Source organism: Coturnix japonica, chromosome 1 (assembly GCF_054131305.1).
Source record: "Coturnix japonica strain WE chromosome 1, WE-NBRP24, whole genome shotgun sequence".
In the NCBI taxonomy this organism is placed as follows: domain Eukaryota; kingdom Metazoa; phylum Chordata; class Aves; order Galliformes; family Phasianidae; genus Coturnix; species Coturnix japonica.
The window spans coordinates 8,981,784-9,006,329 of record NC_140663.1 but is presented as its reverse complement, the minus strand read 5'-3'; the positions used below and the strand labels follow the sequence as shown (position 1 = coordinate 9,006,329).

At 34.5% G+C, this 24,546-nt stretch overlaps 1 protein-coding gene across 12 annotated transcripts in view; it reads right to left on the bottom strand.

Moving 5' to 3' along the window:
* CACNA2D1 (calcium voltage-gated channel auxiliary subunit alpha2delta 1) overlaps nucleotides 1-24,546 on the bottom strand; it is a 326,739-nt gene that overhangs the window by 139,512 nt on the left and 162,681 nt on the right. For all 12 annotated transcript variants that reach the window (XM_015878850.3, XM_032442202.2, XM_015879288.3 and 9 more), the window contains exon 4: nucleotides 10,150-10,209. In XM_015878850.3, coding sequence (XP_015734336.1) covers nucleotides 10,150-10,209 — 60 coding nt within the window. The remainder of the gene's footprint in view (nucleotides 1-10,149; nucleotides 10,210-24,546) is intronic.

Genomic DNA, 24,546 nt, shown 5'->3' with positions numbered 1-24,546 from the left:
AGCATTTCTACCTCAATCTGTGGTTAACAGATTAGCTTGGGCCTCTAAGTTTTCTATAATTCATTTTAAAATTCTTTTACTGACAACCCTTATTAGAATATTATTTCTTTTCAAAATCAGGGTGGATAGATAACCAAACAGAGTGAGATGTGTGGATTTCCATGCCATGACAAAAACAAACAAACAAGACCAGGCACTATTACAGTATGAAAGTAGGGTGAGTATTTGATGAAAAAGACAAGAAAACAGAAAGTTTTCTGCATACATAACCAAAAATGTAGAGAAGTTCTAGAATGAAGTGCTGGTAAAAGTAAATTGGGTAAAATTAAACTTACTCATATAGATATAGAACTTTTGCTCAAAGCCTTCTTTTACTTTTTAGGTGGAAAAAAAAAAAAAATCACTCACAAAGCATAAAAAGTTTTAAGGGCAGAATACACCAGAGTTATGTGCAGGTTCAGAAAAATATCAATGGAGCCAAGCTCCTCAGTTTTACCATTCCCATGTGAAATTCTTAAGAAATGTAAAACTGAAGTTCCTCTCTTGAGAAGTGGTGAATCTCACAGGACTAAAAGGAAAGCCCTGCCTGCATTAATTAATCACCAGGGATTGTCTCTTCAGTTTTAAAAAGAAAGATTTCTCCTGGATAAGAACAGTCACATATTTTCATTTATTTTTGAAATTTCCAAGACAGTTAGAATACACAGTGGTTCAGTTCGAATATAATTTGGGCTAAAAAATGGGAAAATGAAAACAGTGTAACATCATTTTCCACGAAGACATAAATTAGAGGCTGCCATGGAGTTGGCCAAAAGCTGTCAAGACTTGCTAAATCCTCATGCTCTTTCAGTACAACCTATATTTGTTTGTGTATGCATTTATTATGCAGTCTTGATATGCTCATAGTTGACAGCAAAAATGAACTCGGGAAAAGTAAACAAATGCTTGACACAGACTACATTTCTGTCCAAATCTGGTGAAATTTTATTATTGTTTCATTGCATAATATAGAATACTGTTAATATTGCTCATTTTGAACAGTCTCTCTTCTTCATGTTATGTGTAGCTCTTGTTTTGTGGCAAGCCCTCAGAAACATCTGTCATTACTTATACTCATCATCATTATTTTCAGGATGTAAAAGAGCCAGAATTTCACCTTTTGTTTAAACTCTATGAAGAATCAGAAGTACACTATGCACAGAGGACAGAAGAATAAGAATTGCCAAATCCCTTGAGCAAAATGTAGCTCTTAATAATAAAAGGATTATCTGCTGCTTTCAGAGTATTTTTAAATCAATTCAGAAAGAAGCTAATATTAATATTTCCACTGTATTTGAACTACAAAATACTACAGATTTTTTTAATTTTTTTTTTTTAATTCTTTTTATGACTACTGCACAAGCCATTGTTCTTGGAATATTAATCTTGGTATGGTTTAGATATATAATGCCTGGAACATGCCGTTTCCAAATGTCTAAATACCTCAGCTTCCCAAGTACTGTTTTCTCTTTTTAAACATGAGGTTTGACAGGAATGAATTCTCATCTAGTATCTTAAAAGAACAAGGTAGGCTGTCAAGGTCTGCATGACCCCAGGGATTTTTCATTTGGAAAACAGAAGGTCATACAGTAAATAAGAATGTAAATACATCAAATATTAAAAATAAATAAGTAAAAAAATAAATAAAAATCCAAAGCATCTCAGAATAAAAAAATTAAAAAAAGAAAAAGAAAAAAAAACGTTCTATTTCTAGCATGAAATAATATGCTGCCATGGCTTTATGATTTTTGTTATCAGTATTCCACATCACGACATCATGTAGTGCACTGGGAATGTAATGCTCCTGTTCCATGGACTGTTGATAGTTCCGTGTACACCTGCATCAGAAGAGAAGAACAACTACATATCCCAGAGGATTGCTCACTGTTCTGTTTACTGTTCAGTATCTGAAAGATGCTTACAGCAAGAGCAGGGGTCTCACTGGTGACACATGACAGGATGAGGGGAAATCACCAGGGTAATTTTAATTTGGATATTAGGAAAAACTTCCTTATTGAAAGGGTTGTTAAGCACTGGAATAGGCTCCCTAGGGAGGTGTTTGAGTCACCATCCCTGGATGTGTTTAAAAACTGTTTGGATGTGGTGCTCGGGGACATGATTTAATTGAGGGGTGTTAGTTAGGGTAGTATGGTTAGGTCATGGTTGGATTCGATGATCTTTAAGGTCTTTTCTAACCTGAGTGATTCAGTGAGCCTAGGATTCTATGATTCTATGATTCAGAGGGAAAGATAAAACTGTTTGCATGACACCAGATACCCCTCTTTTCCCTCATTCTGCTCATCTTTGCAGTGAGTGCTCCCCAGCCATCTCACCTTCATCATAAGAATAAGGCCTTCGGTTTCTGGACATTCATTTTATTTGATTTATTAGCATCAATTCCAATTATATTGTATTATATTGTGCTTTCTTGCATTCTGATATTATAGTTAGTACCTTAGTTTTCCTCCTCAAATCACTGCCACTGCTTTGTTTTTAGGCCCATCTACCGGCCCTTTCCCCTTTCTCGGGACATGGATCCGTGGGTCCCCCTACCATATTAGTCCCAGTACTGGGCCAAACCAGCCCATAAACAGTCCTAACCCAATAAATTTATATTTTCGGTTGCTATCTCTTTTGACATTAAACCCTCCAAAATAATTTGAGTATAATTTTCTTCAAGCAAATTAGTAAATCAGAAGGAATAATTGCTGTTTTCCTATTCTGAATTTCATTCCTTCTCTGAAGCAAGAATCCAAACTTCCTCTATCTTCTGTATTTTTAAATCACTTAGAAGTCAGCCTCCATAATAAAAAATCAAATTTGAATGTTAGCATTTTGCTTTGCTAATTAACTCTTTGTGCATGTTCCTTTATACCACTTATATATATATATATTTCACTCCTTATAATAATTATAATAAAATATTTTATCCTTCAATTAGTAATTAAAAATCAGCAGAGTTAAGTAGGGTAAAGTAGGGTAATACTTGTTTTCCACCAAATTCATCATATAAAAGGGTCAGAATAACATGAATGTAATGGGAAGTAGGGGGAAATAATCTATAGAATTTCTGTAAGAAGATGACAGAAACTAGTTAGAGTATAGCTATACTGGCAAGAATAAATCAGGTAGAAATACACTAATATTCATAAAGTGAAAATACTTGCCAAAGAAAAAAGAAAGAAAGAGAAAACATACTTGTAAACAAATTCTAATAACTTTATTTTACCAATTCACCGAGGATAGTAAAGAAAGGCTAGAATAATTTACCACAAATTGAAAACTGCTTCTGAATTTGAAGGTGAAATGTAAAATTAAAAAATAACTACCTTCATCTATATTAAAAATTCAATGAAAGCTCTTAGAAAATATGTAGAACAGCATCCTGCAGAAAGCTTTTCTTAACATAATGTACCTCTCTATTGTAAATCAAAGAGCCTGAAGTTTGCTAATAAGCTGAGAATAATAGTATATCCTGCTTCTAGTCTGTTCAGAAAGCACATTATAAATAAATAAATAAATAAATAAATAAATAAATAAATAAATAAATACATTCAGAACAAAGGTATTAATGCAGATGTGTGGTTTCTTAATAAGAAATCACACATTTTTTGTTTTCTCCAGCACTTTTCTGCTACCTTCCTTCTGCATTTTTTTTTAAACCAGTTTCTCAGTAAACAAGTAAAAAGCACTTTAGATGCCTTTTGAAATATATGATTTTTTTATTTTTTTTTTTTATTTCTTTTTTTCAGACAAAAAAGAATGCTTGAAAAATTCAACAATGATTGAACGTGTTTCATCTCACCATTCTAAGAGCTTTTTTGTCTGGTCCTCTACCACTGAAGTAACCTGCTGCCCAGATGAGATCCTTGCATTAATTTGTATTTCAAAGTTACAACTCTACACTGAACATGAAGTATAATAAATGATCATAAATGACCAGATGATACAGCTGAAAAGTTCTCTCTACTATAGCTGTACAACTAAGATCTCTACTAATATATACTCTTGATTCTGATTTCAAGGCTGCCATTAATTGGGCTTACAACTCCTATGGCATAGGGGAAATAATAATAATTAAAAAAAAAAAAAAAAAAAAAAAAAGAATCAAAGCTGAAGTGTTCAAATGCTAACCTATGTGCAGCAGCTTTTTTTTTTTTTTTGGTGATTTTGGGGTTTTTTGTTTGTTTGTTTCTTTGTTGCTGTTTTTCATTTTTTTTCCTTTTGGACATATTTTTTATACTGAGCTTCTCTCTTCTAGACATTTGTAAGCATAATCACAGAACTGTAGGGTTTGGAAATGACCTTTGAAAGTCATGTAGATCAGCCCCACCACTAAAGCAGGTTCCCCACAGTAGGTCACACAGGAAAGTGTTAAGAATGATCTTGAATATCTCCAGAACAGGACTCTCCACAACCTCCACAAACCAGAGGGCATCAGTAAGGCTCTGTAAACAACATGAACATTTCAGGCAAGATGTTGGGAACAGAGAGAATATGGAATGCAAGACAATATCTACACTTGTCTTACAAGACCTATGACACAAGTCTCCAGGAACTCTTCAGGATGGGCATGCCCACACATCCACAGTGAAATTATATATTATGATAAGTCTCTTAGTAATTACAGCAGCCTTAGGAAAGAGAGTGCTTCAAATTCTATAAATTTTATATGATATCCAATTTTGAGAAAATGCTGGTGAAAAACTCCCCAAATGCTTGTTCCTGCAAAATTTGCTGTACATTTTATGGATCAAAAAGGTATGAGCAATAAGTATCAGATGAGCATCAGAACAATGCCTGAAATCATAGTTTCAATCGATCATTCATTCCTATTTCCCTCAGCAACTCAGTTTGCACATACATAGTTCTATCCTCTGAGTAGAAAGATGTCAGAGTGCAAACGATCCCTGACAGAAGAAAGGTGATTTCATTCCTTTCAGTGAGATATGGCACATTTTATTTAAATTATGCACAAATCAAAGCTATGTCACATAAGTGAAGGTGGCACACAGCCCTTCAGAGAAGAACATATCAGCTTCTCTAAGATCCTTACCATCTGCCTGTCAATTTAAATCAGTCATTCTGCGTAGTTTTTTTCCAAGTCACTTGCTTTAGAAGTATGAGGCTTCATCCAGAATCAATCAAAATCAATGGAAGACTTATTTCACTGAATCTTGGATCAGAACACTGTGTCGAGATACAGACACCTTTGACACTGTGCTCATTTTCAGCACTGTTCAAACTTCCAGAGAATTATGAAGTACATTTTACCAGAAAATGTTCACACACTTGCTTTCTACATGTGGAAAATGGTTCCACACAATCCAGATCTGCAACCAAATCTAAACAGCATCACACTGCACAAATGCTCTCTTCCCTGGACTAACAGGAGATACAAACCATAAGGGAGCTGTATCCTCTCTCCACTGTTATGACAGAGAAATTGCACTGTATCTCTTCACCTTCTCTGTGTGCCTATCAAAAGAAAAAGTGTGTCTAATAAAATGCATTCCTAGAATGAAAAATACTAAAGCTGGAGAGTGGATGTTTGTATTGTTTTGTTTTGTTTTGTTTTTTCTTCAGCTGAAGCTTTTAAGATGAAAAATTTTCATGTTCTCGCCATGTCCACAGTAAGTTACAGCCAGCCTGAATCGTGTGGCCTACTGCTGCTTTACTCCTACATGCCACCTCCTTGGTCACTGCAATGGATCAGCTCCTGTTATTGGAGATTTCACAGAATCACAGAATGACCCGGGTTGGAAGGGACCTCAAGGTAGTAGTCCATGTAGTTCCAACCCCCCTGCCTAGCAGGGCCACCAAACATACACCTTTACTAGATCAGGTTGTCCAGGGCCCCGTCCAACCTGGTCTTGAACACCTCCAAGGACGGGGCATCCACAGCCTCCCTGGGCAGCCTGTTTCAGGACCTAATCACTAAAGAACTTCCCCCTAACATCCAACCTAAATCTCCCTTCTTTCAATTTAAAACCATTTCCCCTAGTCCTGCTATTGTCAGCCCTTTTGAAGAGTTTACTCCCCTCCTGGGAGTAAGTTCCCTTCAGGTATTGAAAGGCTGCAATGAGGTCACCCCGCAACCTTCTCTTCTCTAGGCTGAACAAACCCAACTCCCTCAGACTTGTTTTGTCTCAGTTATCCTTTTTATCTTTCCTTTCTTTGCTGAGCAACTTTTCACCTCAGTTTTATGCAATAAATATTTATTAAAAAAATAAAAAATAAAAAGAAGAAAATCATAATCCCAAAGTGTTTTCTTTACAACCTACTGTCTAACTTTAAAGGCCAGGTCTATACCTTATGATCTTAGCAATGCTGTCTCACGAATACCAGGAATAAGAAAATAATAATTAAAAAAGAATAATATAGAATTACGTTATTGTTTAAATGATAAGGCATGATGAATTTTTTTTTTTTCTTGTGGCATTTTAGTGAGATAAATAATTCCTGAAAGTCTGAACTTCAGTTTTTGTAAAAGTAAATGGATGCTAATAGACCAAGCAAAGACTCTTCTTGTATTAAAATTACAAATGTCTAACGATATATAATAAAGTACTTATGTTTATACATGTGTAAGAAATTAATACTGTAGCTCAATTGGAAACAAAATTGCTTTAGTTAACCAACCATTGCAATGCAATCAAATACGATACCAAACGTAATTGTGTAAGACCATTTGGGGAATAACAGCAATTATTTCGCAGAGCATTCTCCCCCTCAACTTCTAATTCACTTGCATGCAGATTTTTTTCCATGCATCTCTACACCAGCAAAGTAATTCAACCATCATAAGTGTCAAAAACACCATCATTTCACTCTGCAACACACAAGAAAATTCAAACAGACAAGTCTGTTTCATTTACCAATACTGGACTGTAACTCTGATTTGTCACTGCATTAATCTAAAAATGTTTAAGCAGTTTTTTATTTCTCCAGCTGTGTGCACCGCTAGGGAATCATGCGATGCTGATGGAGCAGGAAGCAAAGAATGGCATTTCTTTGTTTGCCCAAAGCTAAGAACTTCAGATTTGCCTTCACACACTCCATACTATTCTCTAAAGATTTAACACTCCTCTAATGTTAGTATTATTTTTGGGCTGTTTGAGAAAAATTGCAGTTCAGTATTCGATTTTTTAATTGACTACATACTTAATCAGACAACAATCCATATTACAATCTAATATTAATTAAAACTGTTACTCCTCCTTTTACTCAGAAGATGTTCAGTATTCTTAATTAGTATTCATAATTAACATCCCTTTAAATCATTTCATACATTTTATAAGTCAATTAGTAATTACTAAAATTATTTTAGCATTAAATTATCAATGTAAAACACAAAAAACCCATGATCGTTGCTTCTGTCAGCCACCTAAAAAACAGTGGTATATGCTCTTAAATCATTTTAGACTTTAGTTGTTGGTTTTTGTTGTTGTTGTTGTTTTGTTTTTTTTTGCTTGACCTGTCTCATATACACTCACTAATCATTCATTTATTAGTAAAAATAAGATATATGTAGCTACCATCCCTATATCAATCTGTGCATTTAGAACAGTTTACAAGATGGCAGCAGGATAGGAACACCTTGCATACTTTAGCTAAAAATCAAACATTCCCTGTTCAGTAAGCTACAGGGTAAAGCTGAAGTTCAAATGTCCATAAATCAGATTTCTCTGCTCACAGATATGTGTGTTTTGTTCTCGTTTTGTTTTGTTTTGCTTTTAACTATTAACAGTCTAATTCAGATAAATTCAAAATAAAATCTTAAAATTGTTAAAATTCAAATAAAAAAACACTTAAATTTACTGCATTGTCTTTCTTGAAGCAGATTCTATTCAATATACTGTAGCACTAGAAATAAGGAGAGACATTATACACTCAAAAATAAGAAGAAAACTGGATTTCAGAAAATGTTTCTATCAATATTTTAGCTTTTATTTTTTTCTGAAAGACAGTTCTCTACTTTAGATAATTCTGACAGTATTCATATGAAATCATTACATGAAATAAATAATATGGGATCGAAACTGTATCTTCCAAAATGTTTCCCTGTACAAATTAATTTAATACTACATTTTCTGATGATAATGAACTTCTGCTAATGGTGATATTAACCTGAAGAATGCTTACATGCATCTTTTGCTGCAGTGTAACATCAATGATTACAGACTTACTAGAAGAAAAAAGACCATCCCAAAGAACTTATTTCTATAGTTACTTATGCGTAGTGTTGCTGGGAGGGCTTTCATCACCCTAAAACAATTTCTGGGAAATAAATCTCATACAGAATGATGCAGACTATTCATAATGACATCAAAGGTATCAGAAGAAATGTTATCAGAGAGAACTGAAGGAAGTTCTACAGTGTATCTTCTATATTACATCAGAGCCATTAGGAGAATGAAACTTAGAGTGAAAATTAAGTTTATCAGAAAGATCTGTGGGCAAACTAATTTGAAAAGGCATTTTCTAAAAAGTAGGCCAGAAGAGAAGAAAGATTACTTCTGGCAAAAAATGAAGCAAATTAAATTATAAGAACCTTAATGCATTTATTTTAAATTTAATTGCATAACCTAATGTCAAGGTTATTATATGGTGCACAGCTAATACCAAAACAACCTTGGTTTGTAGTTACTTTATTATAAAACTAAATGAATTTTTATTTTTTTTATTTTTTATTTTTTTAATATTTCTTTACCGCAGTCTTTTCTTGTGCCATTACATTAATAGAAGCATCACATTTCAAAACTACTTTGAGGTCTCTCTCTACTTGATAATAAATTCTAGTGATGTGGTGAAATTGATTTCTTCTGAAAGAAAAGGGTGAAATCAGAAGCAAAAAATAGAGACAGTATTGTTGATATGAAACCAATGTGTTCTGTAAGAATAAAAATGATTTGAAAGAGCAACTGACCTCATCCACATTATTCTTCACAGAGCCCACAAAACCTATGAGTGTTTTTTCCTACTCAGAACAGTTATAGATTACCAGCTAAGGTCACTGTAGAATTTCCATTACTGCATCCCCTTGGATGTGACATTCTGTGTTTTACCATGTATTAGAAGCTGTGCTTGTGCAGGGAGTGCATGTAAAAAGAATTCAAACCATATCCATACCCTTTTGTTCACTAAAAAGGCAGTCACTTTTATATGAATTTGGCTTAATCTTACAGTCTGGATAGGTTATTGTTGACTTGCTTTTGGCTTGTTTTTAAGAACTCCATGTCCAAGTGTACAAACACTGGGACATAAAGGACACTTCGGAAAAGCATTGTGCACTTAACTGTGTACCCTTATGATGACAGTGGATGTGCAGATACAGTCTGCAAAATCACATAAAAGCACCATCTGCTTTTATTCCTGAAGAAAGAGGTAACAGTGGCATAGATAATTAATAACTTTGACACTGCAGTAAACTGCAGTCTAAAATTGAAGGCTTATATCTATACAGTGTATATTAATTTGAGTTGAATAGTTATAAAGTATTAGTGTTCTGCATTTTAAAATCATACACTCACATCTGAAAATCATTCAATCACATCTGAAATGATGAAGATGATAATTTAGAATCTGACCAGTCTCTTTTGTAAGTACCAGAATGTTGATGAGATGCTGTTATTGAAGTACAGAGAAAGATTTTTAAAATAAAAAGCTTCAGACTTGGTGCATGCAGTCACGTAAACAGCAAAATTCTTTTGTATAAAATTTCTTTCTGTCACATAAAAACAACCTGTTAAAGAAATTCTATAATTGTTTTTCAGAACTCGGAGTAGCACAAACTTCAGCATTATTAGCTATCACTCAAAGACATCTCCTCTGCAATTACTCCTGATGCATCAAAACAAAACACATCCTGTGCATGCCTCAGAACTATGTAATTGGACCTGTGAAGCTCCCTATGACTTATGAACGGAAAAGTCTACTTCGTTCTGTACAGATCCAGACTGAGGCACCTGTTACTGAGTAACACATACATTCACAGGTAATGATTCCTTCTGCGGTGGATGTATAAATAACAAGATTGTAAGAAGAGAATTAACATTAGAATATAAGGAAAATTCTTACGAGTTTAAAAATAGAAAAACAGAAACTTACCCCAAACTCGTCCCTCCACTGATGTGATGCTTGGTATTTCTCTGCTTCTTTAGCGAGGCGCTGAAGACCAAAGAGAGGACATATATTTTAGTTTTCCCAGACTCCTCACAGTGCTAAGTCTTTCCTTATTAATCGTTTCATAAATACACTTATTTTCTCTATATAATTGTATACATCCATGCTTTTGACATTAATTGAAATTGAAGCATATTTGAATAAGGATGTACTACATGGATTTCCAAAAATTCTGTATATTGCTTACAATTCTAAGCACTGCAACCATGAACTAGGAAGCTTAACATTCCAGCATTATTTAAGAAGCTCTAGTTAAGTTGGAAATCCACCAGTACCTTTCTAAAAATACTTTCTCTTTAAACACCTTGGCTTATATGTATAATTTTAATCTACCATACAAACAGAAGTATTTATTAGAATCTTAAAACATTATTGTGGATGATTATTTTCATACTAAATATCTATATTCATTTATACAAAGTACTGATATCCTCTGTGATAATTAGGGACCCATAAAAGCTTGGTAATTGGAACTAAATGTAGCCTGGTCTGAAGAGCTCAAAGAATGTTTGCCACCAAAGAGTAACATGCATGCTCCTAGAAGGCATTTTTCTAGTTTAATTTATTTTGAAAGATCAGTTTATACATTTAGTCCCACAGGAAGCAAAAGATGTCAGACAACTGATTCCCTTTCAAACCTATCCTCAAAAGATTATAAACTTTTCAAAAACACTTTTACATGGCTATTTCATAACAACTTCAAATAGAAAAGAATAATGCTTGTTCCCCAGTTCTGCTGTAGGCAGCATCCCCAGTGCCTGCAGCCCTGAAGCAGGCACCTATTCTGGAAGAAAGAAATCATACGAATGCAGTTCACATCAACTCAGTTATTTCCTGATTTTTGAGTAGGTGACTTTGAAAACCATAATACTTTACAGCTCAATAAAACTGTAAGTTTAGGGGTAGTTATGGTCTCTTTTTAACAGAATAGATTTGTTGTATCAACAAGGTAACTAGGCAACCAAATTCTTTACTCTGTAAGAATAAGCACCACATAGACCCAACAACTGTTTTAATATTCATATCAATTCCTACACAAAATGAACTGGTGGTCTAAGTCACCTTTTCAGTTCAGTCAGCTGTCAATTCTTGTTAACAACCAAAAGGAGAGTGACCAGAAAGTTCATGGAATCTCAGATGGCAAAGCTGGTTCTGTCACAGTCTCATATCATCCCCAGTGCAGGAGGGCAACCACCTTGTTATCTGACTGCATGAGGACACTCCGTCTCACTCCTCTAACAACAACTAGGTGACAACTTTTATAAAGCAAAATTTAACACGTTTTTATTTATTTATTTAGTTAGTTAGTTAGTTAGTTATTTTATTTACAATCATCTTGTAAAGAAATAATTATGTGCTTGGCTTCCAAAAAATAAGTGAACCTGCCTGTGTATTTTACTGCCAATTCAAATGATTTTTGTCACTCCCAACTCACTAGAACTACGTTCTCCAATATCCAAACAGCACATATACAAAAACTGTAATATAACTTGATGCACTACACTGACACACAGTCCAACTCTCCTTTATCCTCAATGGACAAATCCACTACCTCAGATATCTACAGTATTGTCAGTTATCTGGTAATACACTAGACTAATTTTGTATGTTTCATTTCTTTACTCAATATAACAAGTTCTACATCCAAATTTGGTCTGTCCTAGCTTGAGTACAAGCTGATTAAATCATGTTTCACCAGAGAGTAGCAAAGCAAGACATGACACTATGCACGTCAACAGAGGTAGCTAACTCAGCCCTCATTTCTCTGCCTTCTTTCCTACCTTAATGGGAAACTAGCTATGTTCCTTAACTCAAAGACAAAAAAAATTAAAAATAAGTTTAAATCCCGTGACCTGAGTGGAAATACAGACTTCTCCAGAGCTAGGCCAGCTTACAATAGGAATAGAGGCAAGCTGATACAGCCTTATGATGTCTTGCTCATCACGTATCTGAAGAATCCCTACATGTTATTGTGTATCAGTTTAACTTAACTGCCAGTAACTTCATAAATTTTCTAATAACTCTATCTGGAGGCAGGGCAGAATGTAGTCCTTTCCTCAGCATTGTATCAGAGATAGAATTCAAGCCTACCCTACTTGATATCAGTCCTGTATTTTCCCTAAAAAGGTCATCTTTTCAATCAACAAGTCCCATAAATTCTATCTGATTAATAGCCAGTATAATGTCTGTTAGCCAGGACTAGAAGAAATCTGTAAATTAAGCGTTCATAAGATATCTCAAAGTGGTGACAAATATTGTATTTCTACCTTATATTCCTGAAATAGAATGTTCCTGTGATTCTATAGCTGTGTGAGTTATGTATGTAAAAACAAAGATCAGTATATTACAGTATTCTGATTACCTAGCTCATCTTCAGCAGATAATCAATGCTTATGTGCAAATTACCACAGGGGCACAGATCATATAAGGACATCATTTTCAAAAAGGCAGACTTGTTGTTGTTGTTGCTTGTTTTCCTTTGTGGTTTTGTTTGTCGATTTTATTATTATTATTTTTTTATTATTATTATTAAAGATAAATATTAGTTAAGATGAAATTTTTCCATTCCAGAAGAAAAGAATCACTCTCTTGAGTAATATCTTTAATAAGGGAAGTGTATTAGAAATAGAATTTATAAGAGAAAAAGTTTTATGAAAGTAAGATTATCTCAGAAGTTGTTCATTTCTGTGAAAGGAAAAATTCTATGACTATACATCGATTCTAATGACTGAAACATTCACCTTTCCGCAGGGGGAGTGATTTGTTAACAGAAAGAGTAAGAAGTCAAGACTTCTGGGTCAAAAATGCCTAGATGGTGATGCTAACTCAAATTACCTATGCCTTTTTTTTGCAACAAAAAGAGAGACTAATTTTTCATGTCTCTCAAAGTCATGCCTGCTTGCTTTTAAGGTATGCAAATGTCAGGTCTCATATTCCCCATTTTGATGGAGGAGTCTCCGGAGAACACCAGAAGAGAAACACAACTGCATGCTGACATCAGACGTCTCATTTTTCATTCTCGTTACCACAAAGGCTTAATAAAGGAACACCTTCTTTAATGCCATGGCCCACTGCAGTTTCCTATATATTTCTATAGCAAATACTGAAACATGGAAGCAAAAGATATGCAAAACAGACTCTGGAACAAACACGCAAAATAGTTATTCTGCATATTAGGCTTCAGTCATTTCTCACTCTGTATCTTGTATGAATGCTGTGAAGGCAATGACTGTGAAAAGTTTTCTGGCTTTGAATGAAGCTCTCTTTAATATCTTAATTTTAAATAGAATTGAATTGATAAGGTTGGCAAAGACCTTCAAGATGATCAAGATAGAAAGGATTACACATCACACATCACTGAAAAGAGGTGAAGGAACAAAACCAAAATGCAACAATATTCTGGTTTACTTCAAGGTATAAAAGCTCTATACGGTCTGCTGGAAAACAAGGATTCTTAGATTATGTTTCAGTGGTACTCAGATCTCTGAAATAATAAACAAGCAAACTGAGAAAGCATACCCAGTAAGACAGAGTTGCAAACACAAATAAAATGCTGTAGCATATATTCCTATGCTTATGGAGGATGTCTGGCAGGGCTGTAACAGTGCTTATATATACGGGAACAAAAGAGCTGACACTAGATTTAGCCATTGTAATTAATGTGATAAATGCTTGGGAGCCATGTGATTAAACAATCATTCCTACATGAAACTGGTATTTCTATTTTATGTTTTTTAATCAGTTAACACTTCTTACTACCTTACTTTTCTCTGAAAATCAGTTGTTCAAAGTCCAGTATATTTCAGAATACCTAGATTGTTAATAAGAGAACAATTATTCCTTGAAAGTCTAATAAGTACTACTGTTTTTTAAACAAACATTGAAGGAAATGGGGAGCTTCCTTCTCCTAGGACTTCCTTAGATCTTTCAAAGATAATCATTACCTTTAAAGCAAAACAACTTATTGTGAAACATACAAAGATGCAGATAATAAAAAGAATTATTTACTCCATCAGCCTGTGATCTTTCTTTTAACTTTCATAGGAATTACAAAAGATTATAAAAAACTACTCCAAAACTCAGCTGCCTGTCAATCTCAGAAAGGACCATTTTCAAAGGTCCTGTCCCTGGATTCCAAGCATTTTCTTCTATCTCTGATAGACAGCTTTTGGTGCAATGCAGAGAGACCTAAAGAATCTTTATCTGATCTGAAAAGATCAACTCCCTAGGCTTATTCATCTCCCAACCTTTACTTCTGTGCATGTCATATCTTTATCTCTTTATATCTTTTCATATCTTTATCTCCTCCTAGCCAGCAAAGAACTCTTTCAGCCAATAGCTTAATTACAATTATATTCAGTAAAACAAATCAATCTTGTTTGCTTCCTATTCTCCTTTAATTATTTTGTCTTAAAAATAACATTTGACTACCCCTTGATATATTAAGTTATTAGAAAATGTGTAAGCTTCAAAATATTAGACATCAGTAGCCTGACACAGCTTTCTAAAGTACTGATGTTTTCAAGGTTAATTTAATAAGAGAGAGGGAGAATACACAATATCAGGCTTAAATAGAACTGCATAGAAACATGCAATTAACTTTAAGCCCTAATTTTTAAAATATGTTCCAAGTACTCAATTCCACTCTTTCATAAACAAGGTAAAATCTACAACAGCAGCATTTAACACAGTTCTCACGTATGTATCTGAAACATAAATACTGTTCTCCTGTAGATGATTACAAATCACACTTCATTTATGAGACAGAAATATGGGAGGAAAGTTGCACACTTTCAGCATCTGAAGGGAGCCTATAAACAGGAGGGGAGTCAACTCTTCAAAAGGGAGGATAATAACAAGACAAGGGAAATGGTTTTAAGATGAAGGAGGGAAGATTTAAGTTGGATGTCAGGGGGAAGCTCTTTACTATGAGAGTGATGAGGTGTTGGAACAGATGTTGTGGATGCCCTGTCCCTGGAGGTGTCCAAGACCAGGTTGGATGGGGCCCTGGGAAGCCTCATCTAGTAAAAAATGTGGAGGTCAGTGGCCCTGCCTGTGGCAGGGGAGTTGAATAGTCATGAACCTTGATGTCCCTTCCAACTCAGGCCATTTTATGAAGAACAATTTTCTTTATCCTTAATTCAATTCTACTACCTTTATTTGCATGGAGCATTTTTTTTTTTAATTATTTTTTTTTTTAATTATTATTATTTTTCCCCTTTTTGCAAACTTTGGTAATGAACTGGTTGAATATGAATTATTTTATTAATGAGTTTCCCATTCCTATACTGTCTAGAAAAATCACACATTTTGGCCCAGGGAGGACAGGATTTCAACAAAAAATATTTCCAGATTGGAAAGTCAATAGCCCAAAAGTGACCTTGGAAGCAGTAAAGGTAGCAAAGACATTAATACTAGATGAATAACACTTTTATTCACCTTTGTTTCTATACTCAGGAAGGATGGGAAGGATTAATAGGATTGATTTATAACTTTCCCGAATATGTTCGGTAACTGACCTTCCTGACAAGTTACCATTCATATTTACTGTCAGCACAAAATCTGATCTAGGTTTGACAGAGATGCATCTTTAGCTAAGATGGCTCCAACCATAAAATAATGGGTAAGTGCAAATTGTAACACTAAGAAGACATGGAGGAACAGACAAGACAGTAGCATAGCACAAGCAATACATGATGCTCATTTCCTGAAATAATCAACAGACTTGTTATTTAATGCAGTATCCTCTGACAGCTGCCAATGTTTGTTTTGATTTTTTTATATATATACATTTCCTTTTTGTTTTTAAATTACAATTGCCCAATATTAATACTTAGTGCTTCATCCATGGTGTTACCTTCAAAGCCCGTTTTACCCAAAGGCTGTTAGTTGTGGTACCAATGAAAAGTGTTTCTCTGCCCAAATCAGTATCAAATACTAAGAAACATCAAACTATTTATTGTTTTTGCTTAAAAATGGTGGTTTATACAAGTTATTTTCTAACTGATGCAATGAAGTGTGGAAGGCAATTATGTTTCTTTTCAGTTCTCGACATGCAGCTATCATCCCCACAATATTTACAATATTGACTCTTTAAGGATACAGTACAACTAGATGCTTACTGATTTAATCTGTAGAATAGTCATAATGCATAGAATATAAGAAGTAAATTAGAACATCATTGTTTACAAACTGAGATAATTTCCCTGTAGGTTGACCCTATAGCTGAATGCCTTTTGGTGCTAAAAATAACTAATGTATGAAGAAGCGGCAAAACTGAAACAAAGCATAAGAAATGAAAAAAGAGTTTTTGAATGCTTTTATTTTCCGTAGTATTTAAATGCAAGCAAGTATACCAGATAAAATTAAGAGAAGGCAAGAGCAAACTGATTCTTTTAGCATGTGTTTACAGCATAAATAATTTATGTATAATTTAAAGTATTTTTATATCTATGAAAGAGAAATAACATATTGAAAAAAATGAGCTCACAGTAATGCAAGTGGTAATTGCATCATATTTTCTAGACTTCACCTGATTAAATGTGAGGTAAGTCATAAAGTGTTTGCATCTATGCAGCATGTAACCAGCTGCATTATGCTTCAGAGTTGTTAGGCTCTAATTTGCTCAACTAATCCTCCAGCAATTGCTTGGAAACGTAGGAGCTGACAGGATTCATGTAGTGCTTAACAACCTTTTCTTTTTATTCTTTTTTCTTTTTTTTTTTTTTTTTTTTTCTTTTTCTTTTTCTTTTTTTCCCTCTGGAGCATCACAGACAAAATGCATTTATTCAAAACATGGCCGAATTTCCCTTTTCTCTGTCTGAATTTTTAAAGTTATTTTATTGTGACTGACTTCTTTCTAAAGAAGTCTGTTTTCTGCTCATCTCCAGCACGGTTTTATTTCATGTATTTGTACTGCAGTGTCATGGCCTCTCCCTCACTCTAGCATCTGCTGTGCCAAATGATCACAGACCTATCTATGGTCTGTTAATGAGAACATCTGAAGTATGTAAGGTCACAGACAAAGTGTGTTTATATCTGATTTCACACATTCAGCATAAATCTTGTACAATATATTTACTCCCCAGTGACTGTCTGGAGTCACTTTTGCTTATGTCATAGGAACAAATGAGTCATACTCATAAGAAGAAAGGCCATATGAGAGGTCTGCTGATATTGTAAGCTTTGCCACTTTTTGAACAGATTTCTGATCCAAATCTACACATAATTGAATGCTATCAGCAACTAACAATTTTTTAATAAGCTGATTTTATACTCTGGATCACAGGTCAAAACAACACCTCCAGTTTCATCTTACATTAACTCCATAGTGAAGGTTAGACCTGCAGTGGCCTTTCAATATCTAAAGGAGGGCTATAAGAAAGAAGCGGACAGACCATGTATCAGGGTCTCTTTTGATAGGATAAGGGAAAATGGGTTCACATTAAGGGAGGGGGAAGATTTAAATGGGATATAAGGAAGAAGTTTCTTTTACAGTAAGGGTGGTAAGAAATATGCAGTTAGTGTCAGTCTTTGATTCTGTCCTGAAAGAAAATCTCAGAGTATCCAGAACTGTGCACTAATGAAAATCATAAAAAAGGTACACATCTAAACTTCCAGGAAAGCAGTACAGATGGGTAAGCAGCCAGCTAAGTGTACAGCTGGTCATTGTTGCAGGAGGGATACTGCCACATGTCAGTCTGGAACGTAACCAGTTTCCACTTCAGTTTGGACTCTGTTGTTCATAATCCTAACAGGCACAAAAGTGATACAGAGTGCAAAGAAATACTACATCAGCCATCAGTTGGACAAATGAATAAAGTGCACGAATATTCCTCGAGAGTATCTTTCTGAAATCCAGAGAACAGGACAAAACAAATCCAGTCATGATGAAGGACAGAGGGCCACAAGACTGACCTCCATTACTGGAACACAGGAAATACAAAGCAATTTTAATATGCTGCAGAACATGTGTACAAAGTATTCCCACCCAGATGCTACTTAGCAACAATTAACTAAGGAAAAGTCTACTTTCTCATCAGAAACTAGAGAAGCAGTACTTTGTTAATTCTATATTTTCCACATTTATGGGAAGAGGGAGGAAAGAGGGAGGTTTGGTTTGCATGCTTTGAATACATTTCTAGGCTATGTGGAATCAGGAGATTTGAGAAGCTGTGCAATATTATGACAGCTTGGTACTGCCAAAATGTTTCAGTAGACAGAAGGCTAAGACAGAGAAATGCAGATAAAGGCATGAGGAAAACTGTCAGAAAAGGAGAGTAAGAAATAGCCTGTCAAATTCACCTTGACATCTAGCAGTGACATTTTGCTAGAGCGGGTTATAGAATCAGTAAAAGACTACTCTTAGCATACAATTTATCCCTCTCATTTCCAGAGGTTTCAAAACCTTAGAGCTTCTTATTACATTTTCACTCTAGTAATTCATATGCCTTAAATGGAAGCTATGTTAGTGCTATATTTTTAAACAAGCTTGAAGGACACATGCTGAAACCATTAGACTGAAATTGCCAACTGCTCTGACAAATCACGAAGTGCATAACACCACCAGCTACAGTTCACTGCCTGCCTTAGGAAACTCTTAGGCTTCACAGCTGAGCTACAAACTTCACAGCCATGATTAGAAGATGACACATGTGCTGAGTTGGCATGCCTTGTTACCCTGCTTCTTCATCTGTAATATATCTACAGTTTTTAAACACAGAGGGAGAAGTCACAACTATCTAAATTTATTTTAAAAATAGCCAAATTAATCCACTCCAGTATGAGAGTACTTAGAGTGCCATCTATGTAATTTTTCTCTAAATTAAAGATGAAAACTAATCAACATAAACACAGTTCAGTTCACAGTTCCTGTGAGATATTGCTACTAGGCTCCTAGTTAGAAACAAAACTAAATAAAAAACCCTCAACTGCTTATAGCATGCACATGCATCTAGCACAACTAAAATCTGAGTACAATTCAAATGAGGACAGAGGCAACTGAGTACACAAGCAGATGAGTAGTTTTAAGGGAAAAATGAGGAAAATGAAAAAATCAAGTAAAGTCATCCTTACTAAATTCAAGAACATACTGACAGTCTTCCATCATTTATGCAAGGAAAACACAGATGAAGTCAGTTATGGTTAATCACAGGTTGAAACTGCAGTTGAATTCTGCCTCATTGCTTTGTAACTGAAGCAAAAAGCGGATTTAACAGAATACTGTTGTGTACAAATTCAGAATGAACATAATCAAGACTTTATTCAAATAACTGTTTATCTTCCATTTTATTTATTTATTTATTTATTATTTATTTTACCTATTGTTTTAGTTTTGGAGTGTTCTACTACTTAATGCTATTTATAGACCCAGTGTACACTTTCAAGATGTGTAGTAACTTCTGGACTTACTCAAACATTGTGTGTTGCAAATGGCATATAGATGTAACATTATGATTCTAAAAGAAAATCAGAAAGCTGGCAATGCAGAATGGGAATACTATGGAACAGCTGAAGAGATCAGTCAGCAGTCTCTTTTTTGGCTATGTAATCAGTAACAACTTTAAATTCTCTCAAAATTGTATAAGTATTGACATTAAAAAGAACAAAATACTATTATTTCAACAAATAAGTGTGAATGGATCTTATCACTACTTCTGTGGAACAGAAGGGAATTATTTTGTTTAAGACATTCATAATCAAAGACAGCATGATAAGATTCAAAGTAATCAATGATTTATAATAAAAACAAGATAGCACTAAAGTCATAGCTAGGATTTACAGAAATAGGATATATGCAGTCTCATTTAAAATAAAATTCAAAACTTAAATGGTGAAACAAATAAGAAAACAAAAATATATTCTACTGGATTCCCAAATGTATAAACTAATATCAGTCTGAATTTGCCTGATTAAGACTGCTTAGAAGAATGAAACTACTTTAAAAAGAACATCAAAAAACAGCTGAATAACAAATATGGCTTTAACAAGGCAAGACAGTGTATTAACAGACTTGCAGTTCAAAGAAAGAACAGAGCAGGTGGCAGGTGATGAATAATCAACTGATCTGTTCTACAGTCAGTGAGTAAAAGCCAAGGAAATTTGTTACTGCTGGCAACAGCAGAAACAAAGTGTATGTAAAAACTGCATGCAATTTTAAGGCAATATTTCCCCAATAGAAGTAATTCTAGACAAAATAAAAAAGTGCTTAAACAGAGACCTGTCGAAAACTCAGGAAGCTGTGGAAAAGAACATGATCTTCTATGGACAAATGACTTTTTATTATTATTATTATTATCATTATTTATTTATTTATTTATTTTCCTAGACACAATATGTCTTTTATAATGGAGATACTGGAAAGAGGCTAAAACCTCAACTGGTTCTGTATCAAGATTTGTACTGGGGTTCCATCATTGTTGAAAAATAGATCTCCGACTGGAATCTCAAATAGTTTGTGGCACTGAAGGGATGGTAAGAAAATAATGTTTAGCTATAAGATCTATTAATGTATGAATCTTGTGTTGTGAACTTTCCTTCTTAAAATGAACTTGCAAGCAGCCAGATGGGTGCAGCCAGTACGTAATGGAATGAGGTGTTATGAATGGGCCTAAAAATTATTATTTTCCTCTGTGGAAATATCAGAAATGCTGTTAAGAGCAGCTGCTGTGAAGCAAGATATACAGCATTCCTCCATATCCTTAAAAATAAAATAAAATAAAAATAAAAAAAAAAAAAAAGAAATTACCACATTGATTTAAAATTCATCATTTGTAAAGCAAACTGAACAAAGACAAATACATTTAGGACATCTCTAAGATTCCTCAGTCCACCTTTCCCAAGTCCATATAATGCTTTACCTGCTCCTTGTAGCGCAGTGAGGCATAATTAACCATGAAGATCCCTTGAACATTCAGAAGTAAAGATCTGAAGATTGACTTTACCCTCACTTTCTAAGGATTTTAATTATGAAAAAATTCAGTACTCTTCTTTTGCTCTTTACCTACATTGTGCTCTTCCACTCCAAATGCACAGGTGTGTTTATTAATGTGTGTTTCTTTCCTTTGCTTCAACTCTATTACATGGCTTCCAGACTCTAACCTGCAATTACCACATCACTTTCCTTGGTCAAATAATAAAAACTGATCATTCAACAAGTTTTGTCATTAGTGACCTTACAGACTTATTTCAAGTGCTTTTCCTGAACAGATTCTAAAAGTCCATTGCCTAATGGCTTCTTCATTTTTCTTCGCTATCCATAATAGGCAACAAAAGCTGTCCCAATTCATTAAATTTCATTTCATTTGTTCCATTGCCAGTTAACACAAACTTCTAACAAATTGGTTATTGTACTGGTAGATTCCCCTAATATAAAATATTTTCTGGCAGAGGTGGCCACCCTTGACTTGCTCCAATTTGAGTACCTGAGCAGTAGCCACTGCATCTGTTGCTAAGCCATCTGGAACTGGCTGCAAGCACCTCATCTAAAAACACAGCAACACAGCTTCTGTTCTCTTTCTCTGTACTGCTTCTCTCCCTCTTTCTGTTCTACCTGTACAATTCCCTACCAATATGAATAACCACTTTTAGATTTAACATCCCATAAATCTGTCACCCTTCTGAGAAACTATGGTTTTTTTTCTGCCCAAATAACTACTTTATCTTTTCATCTAATCTTAAATAATAATACAAATAAACAATACATAAGTTGATATAAATAAATAAATCACAATCCAAATCATCTTTATTTCTTTATTACAGTACTTTAAAACTTTCCCATATAGCTCTAAAAACATGTATTGCATTCTCAGCCTCCTTTCTATTGGACACGTTTGAATTTTTCCTTTCATGTGCTGCCATGAAATACTTTTAAAAACAATTCATGCTGTTTATTGATTTAATTCCTCTTCTAGAGAGGTCTATTTACTATTTTCTTACTCTCCAACAGAAAACTTTCAGATTTCAAGGTAATTAACAGCCTAAAAATGAAAAGTAGATGAACAGTGCCTGTTTAAAAAGGTGTTATCTCAGTCTGGTTAGTATCTGTAATATCATTCCTTGTCCATTGAACATGTAAGAAACTCAGATCTTTTATGCTCCCAATCAGTCCCCTGACATCAAATAATAGCGTCATCATAATATAGCTCAAAGGTTGTAAAGCAACAGTTCCTGGACCTATAAGCATAAGAAGTTTTTAGTGGATGTGAGGAATTCTTACCCAGGTAGGTTCAGACCCACCTACAATATACATATAGTATGTATCCACACAGTTGGCTATTAAAAGACCCGAATTAGTATATTAGCATTTCAGCAAATGTATACATATATATTTCTCAGTGTCACCAAGATCCATAAGAACTTTTCCCCCAGGATGAAATGTTGACCCTACTGAAGTTCATGTGTGGACTTCCATTATCTTCCCTGAGATTTCACTTCTGTTGCCTCAGGCGCTGTGTGTGAGAGAAATCTATAACTGGAGCTATTCTTCTCCTCGATTCAGTGATGATCAATAGTCATGCATTGCCTCAGCCATTAGATCTCTTCAGAATCTCTTGTCATCTCTATATCATATGTCAGATAAAATATTGATTCTTTCTCAGTATTCTTGTGATAATAAAGAAAGTATGACTTTGTTCAGGGACACCATTAGCATGTTAAGTGAGAGCTGGTTCACCTTTCTGCACTGCATAAGAACTTAACAAATTGACTTGCATGTGAAAAATAGTTTTATTCCAGTTCAAAACTCACAACTTAAGTTGCATATTGTCAGGGCTACCTAAGTGCATTAAATCCACTCAGAACCATTCTGAACTTCTGTTAAGAGAATTTCACGTATAAAGGAAAATAAAGCGCAGAGACAAAATAATTTTGACCAAAGTAACACTGCATGTGAGGTGCTCATATGTCCTAAATCCATTGATTTATCCTTTGGTTGAATTCATCAAATTTTCCTCCCAGTTATTTCCTCTCTTTTTGTGATTCTGCACATGACCTATAGTTATGCTTAAAATGTATTCGATTGATGGGACTAGTTAGTAATGATAGTCTATAATGTAAGCACTCAAATCAACATTCAAATAATTGTTTCCGCATGTCAATTTCTTTACAATTAAAATAAAAAAGAGAGACTTTTCTAGTGCTACCCCCATAGGTGACACATTTAAGAGCTTCTACAAGCAGTTTGGATTTATCAATGATGACTTCCACCTAAAGGTGTTTAATTAGGATGTCTCACACTTTTCTGTGCATGAAAATCTAATTGCCACCTTCTACCTCAAAGAACGCAATCAAAAAGCATTATCCCATCTCAAAATTGCTTAAGTATTTTCCTCACATCACTTGCACTTCTGGTGTTATTTCTTTTTTTTTTTCTTTTTTTTTTTTTTTCCTTTGCCAGTCTTCCACACTTTTCTACTGTAAAGAAAATATATTGAACTATACCAACAAGTATACCAACAAGTTTAGCAACCCCAATAAGTATGTTTTCTTTTTCTCCAGCTAGACATACTTACAGAACATCATAATCTGAATCAAACTGAGAACATCAGGAAAACAAAACAAAACAAAACAAACAACAACAACAAAACAAGCATCAAAGCTAAGACATAATTGTAAAAAAACAAAAAACAGAGTTAAACCAGATAGATGTGTCAACAATGTCATAGTGCAAGCTTATCTGTGTAGCTAAAAGCAAAAGATGGCTGTACTTCGACAGACAGGAGACTTGAAATAGCTAAATTAGACCACAATTGACCTGAGCTGCACTGAAGAAAGCCCCATAGATCCTGCCTGGGAAGAGTTTCTTCTACATTTCTGTTAATCTGGCATGATGCATTGCAGAGATACTATTCAGATGTCAACCTGAATCTTAAATAAGGAAACGTGCTGAAATCTGACAGATCTGGGCAGACTGTTAAAAGTTTGGAATCTTTGTGAAATCTACAGAATGCTCCTTTTAAGGCATATGTGTGTGTGTGTACATGTATTTAATATTGTTCAGCTTAGAAACACTAAAGGATAAATTAATTTCTGCAAGCAGAAAGGCAAGTTCTTCAGGACTGTGTCCTGTTATTCTCTTGCTCAAGACCATATCTAGATGCTTCTACATCTAGATATGCTTACTGCATTAGTATGGATTGAAAATGAAGCTTAATCTTTTTCAGAACTGCAATGCTATACTGGGATTGGAAAGCACCGTGAAAATAGTACAGTGGCAAAGACTTTGGATGCAGCAAATAAGAATTAGCCCGAGTGCAGCAGCAGCAGATGCAGAAATGAAGGAAATAAGCTACTTCCATTTGGAATGCCCCAGAGAGGCAGTGA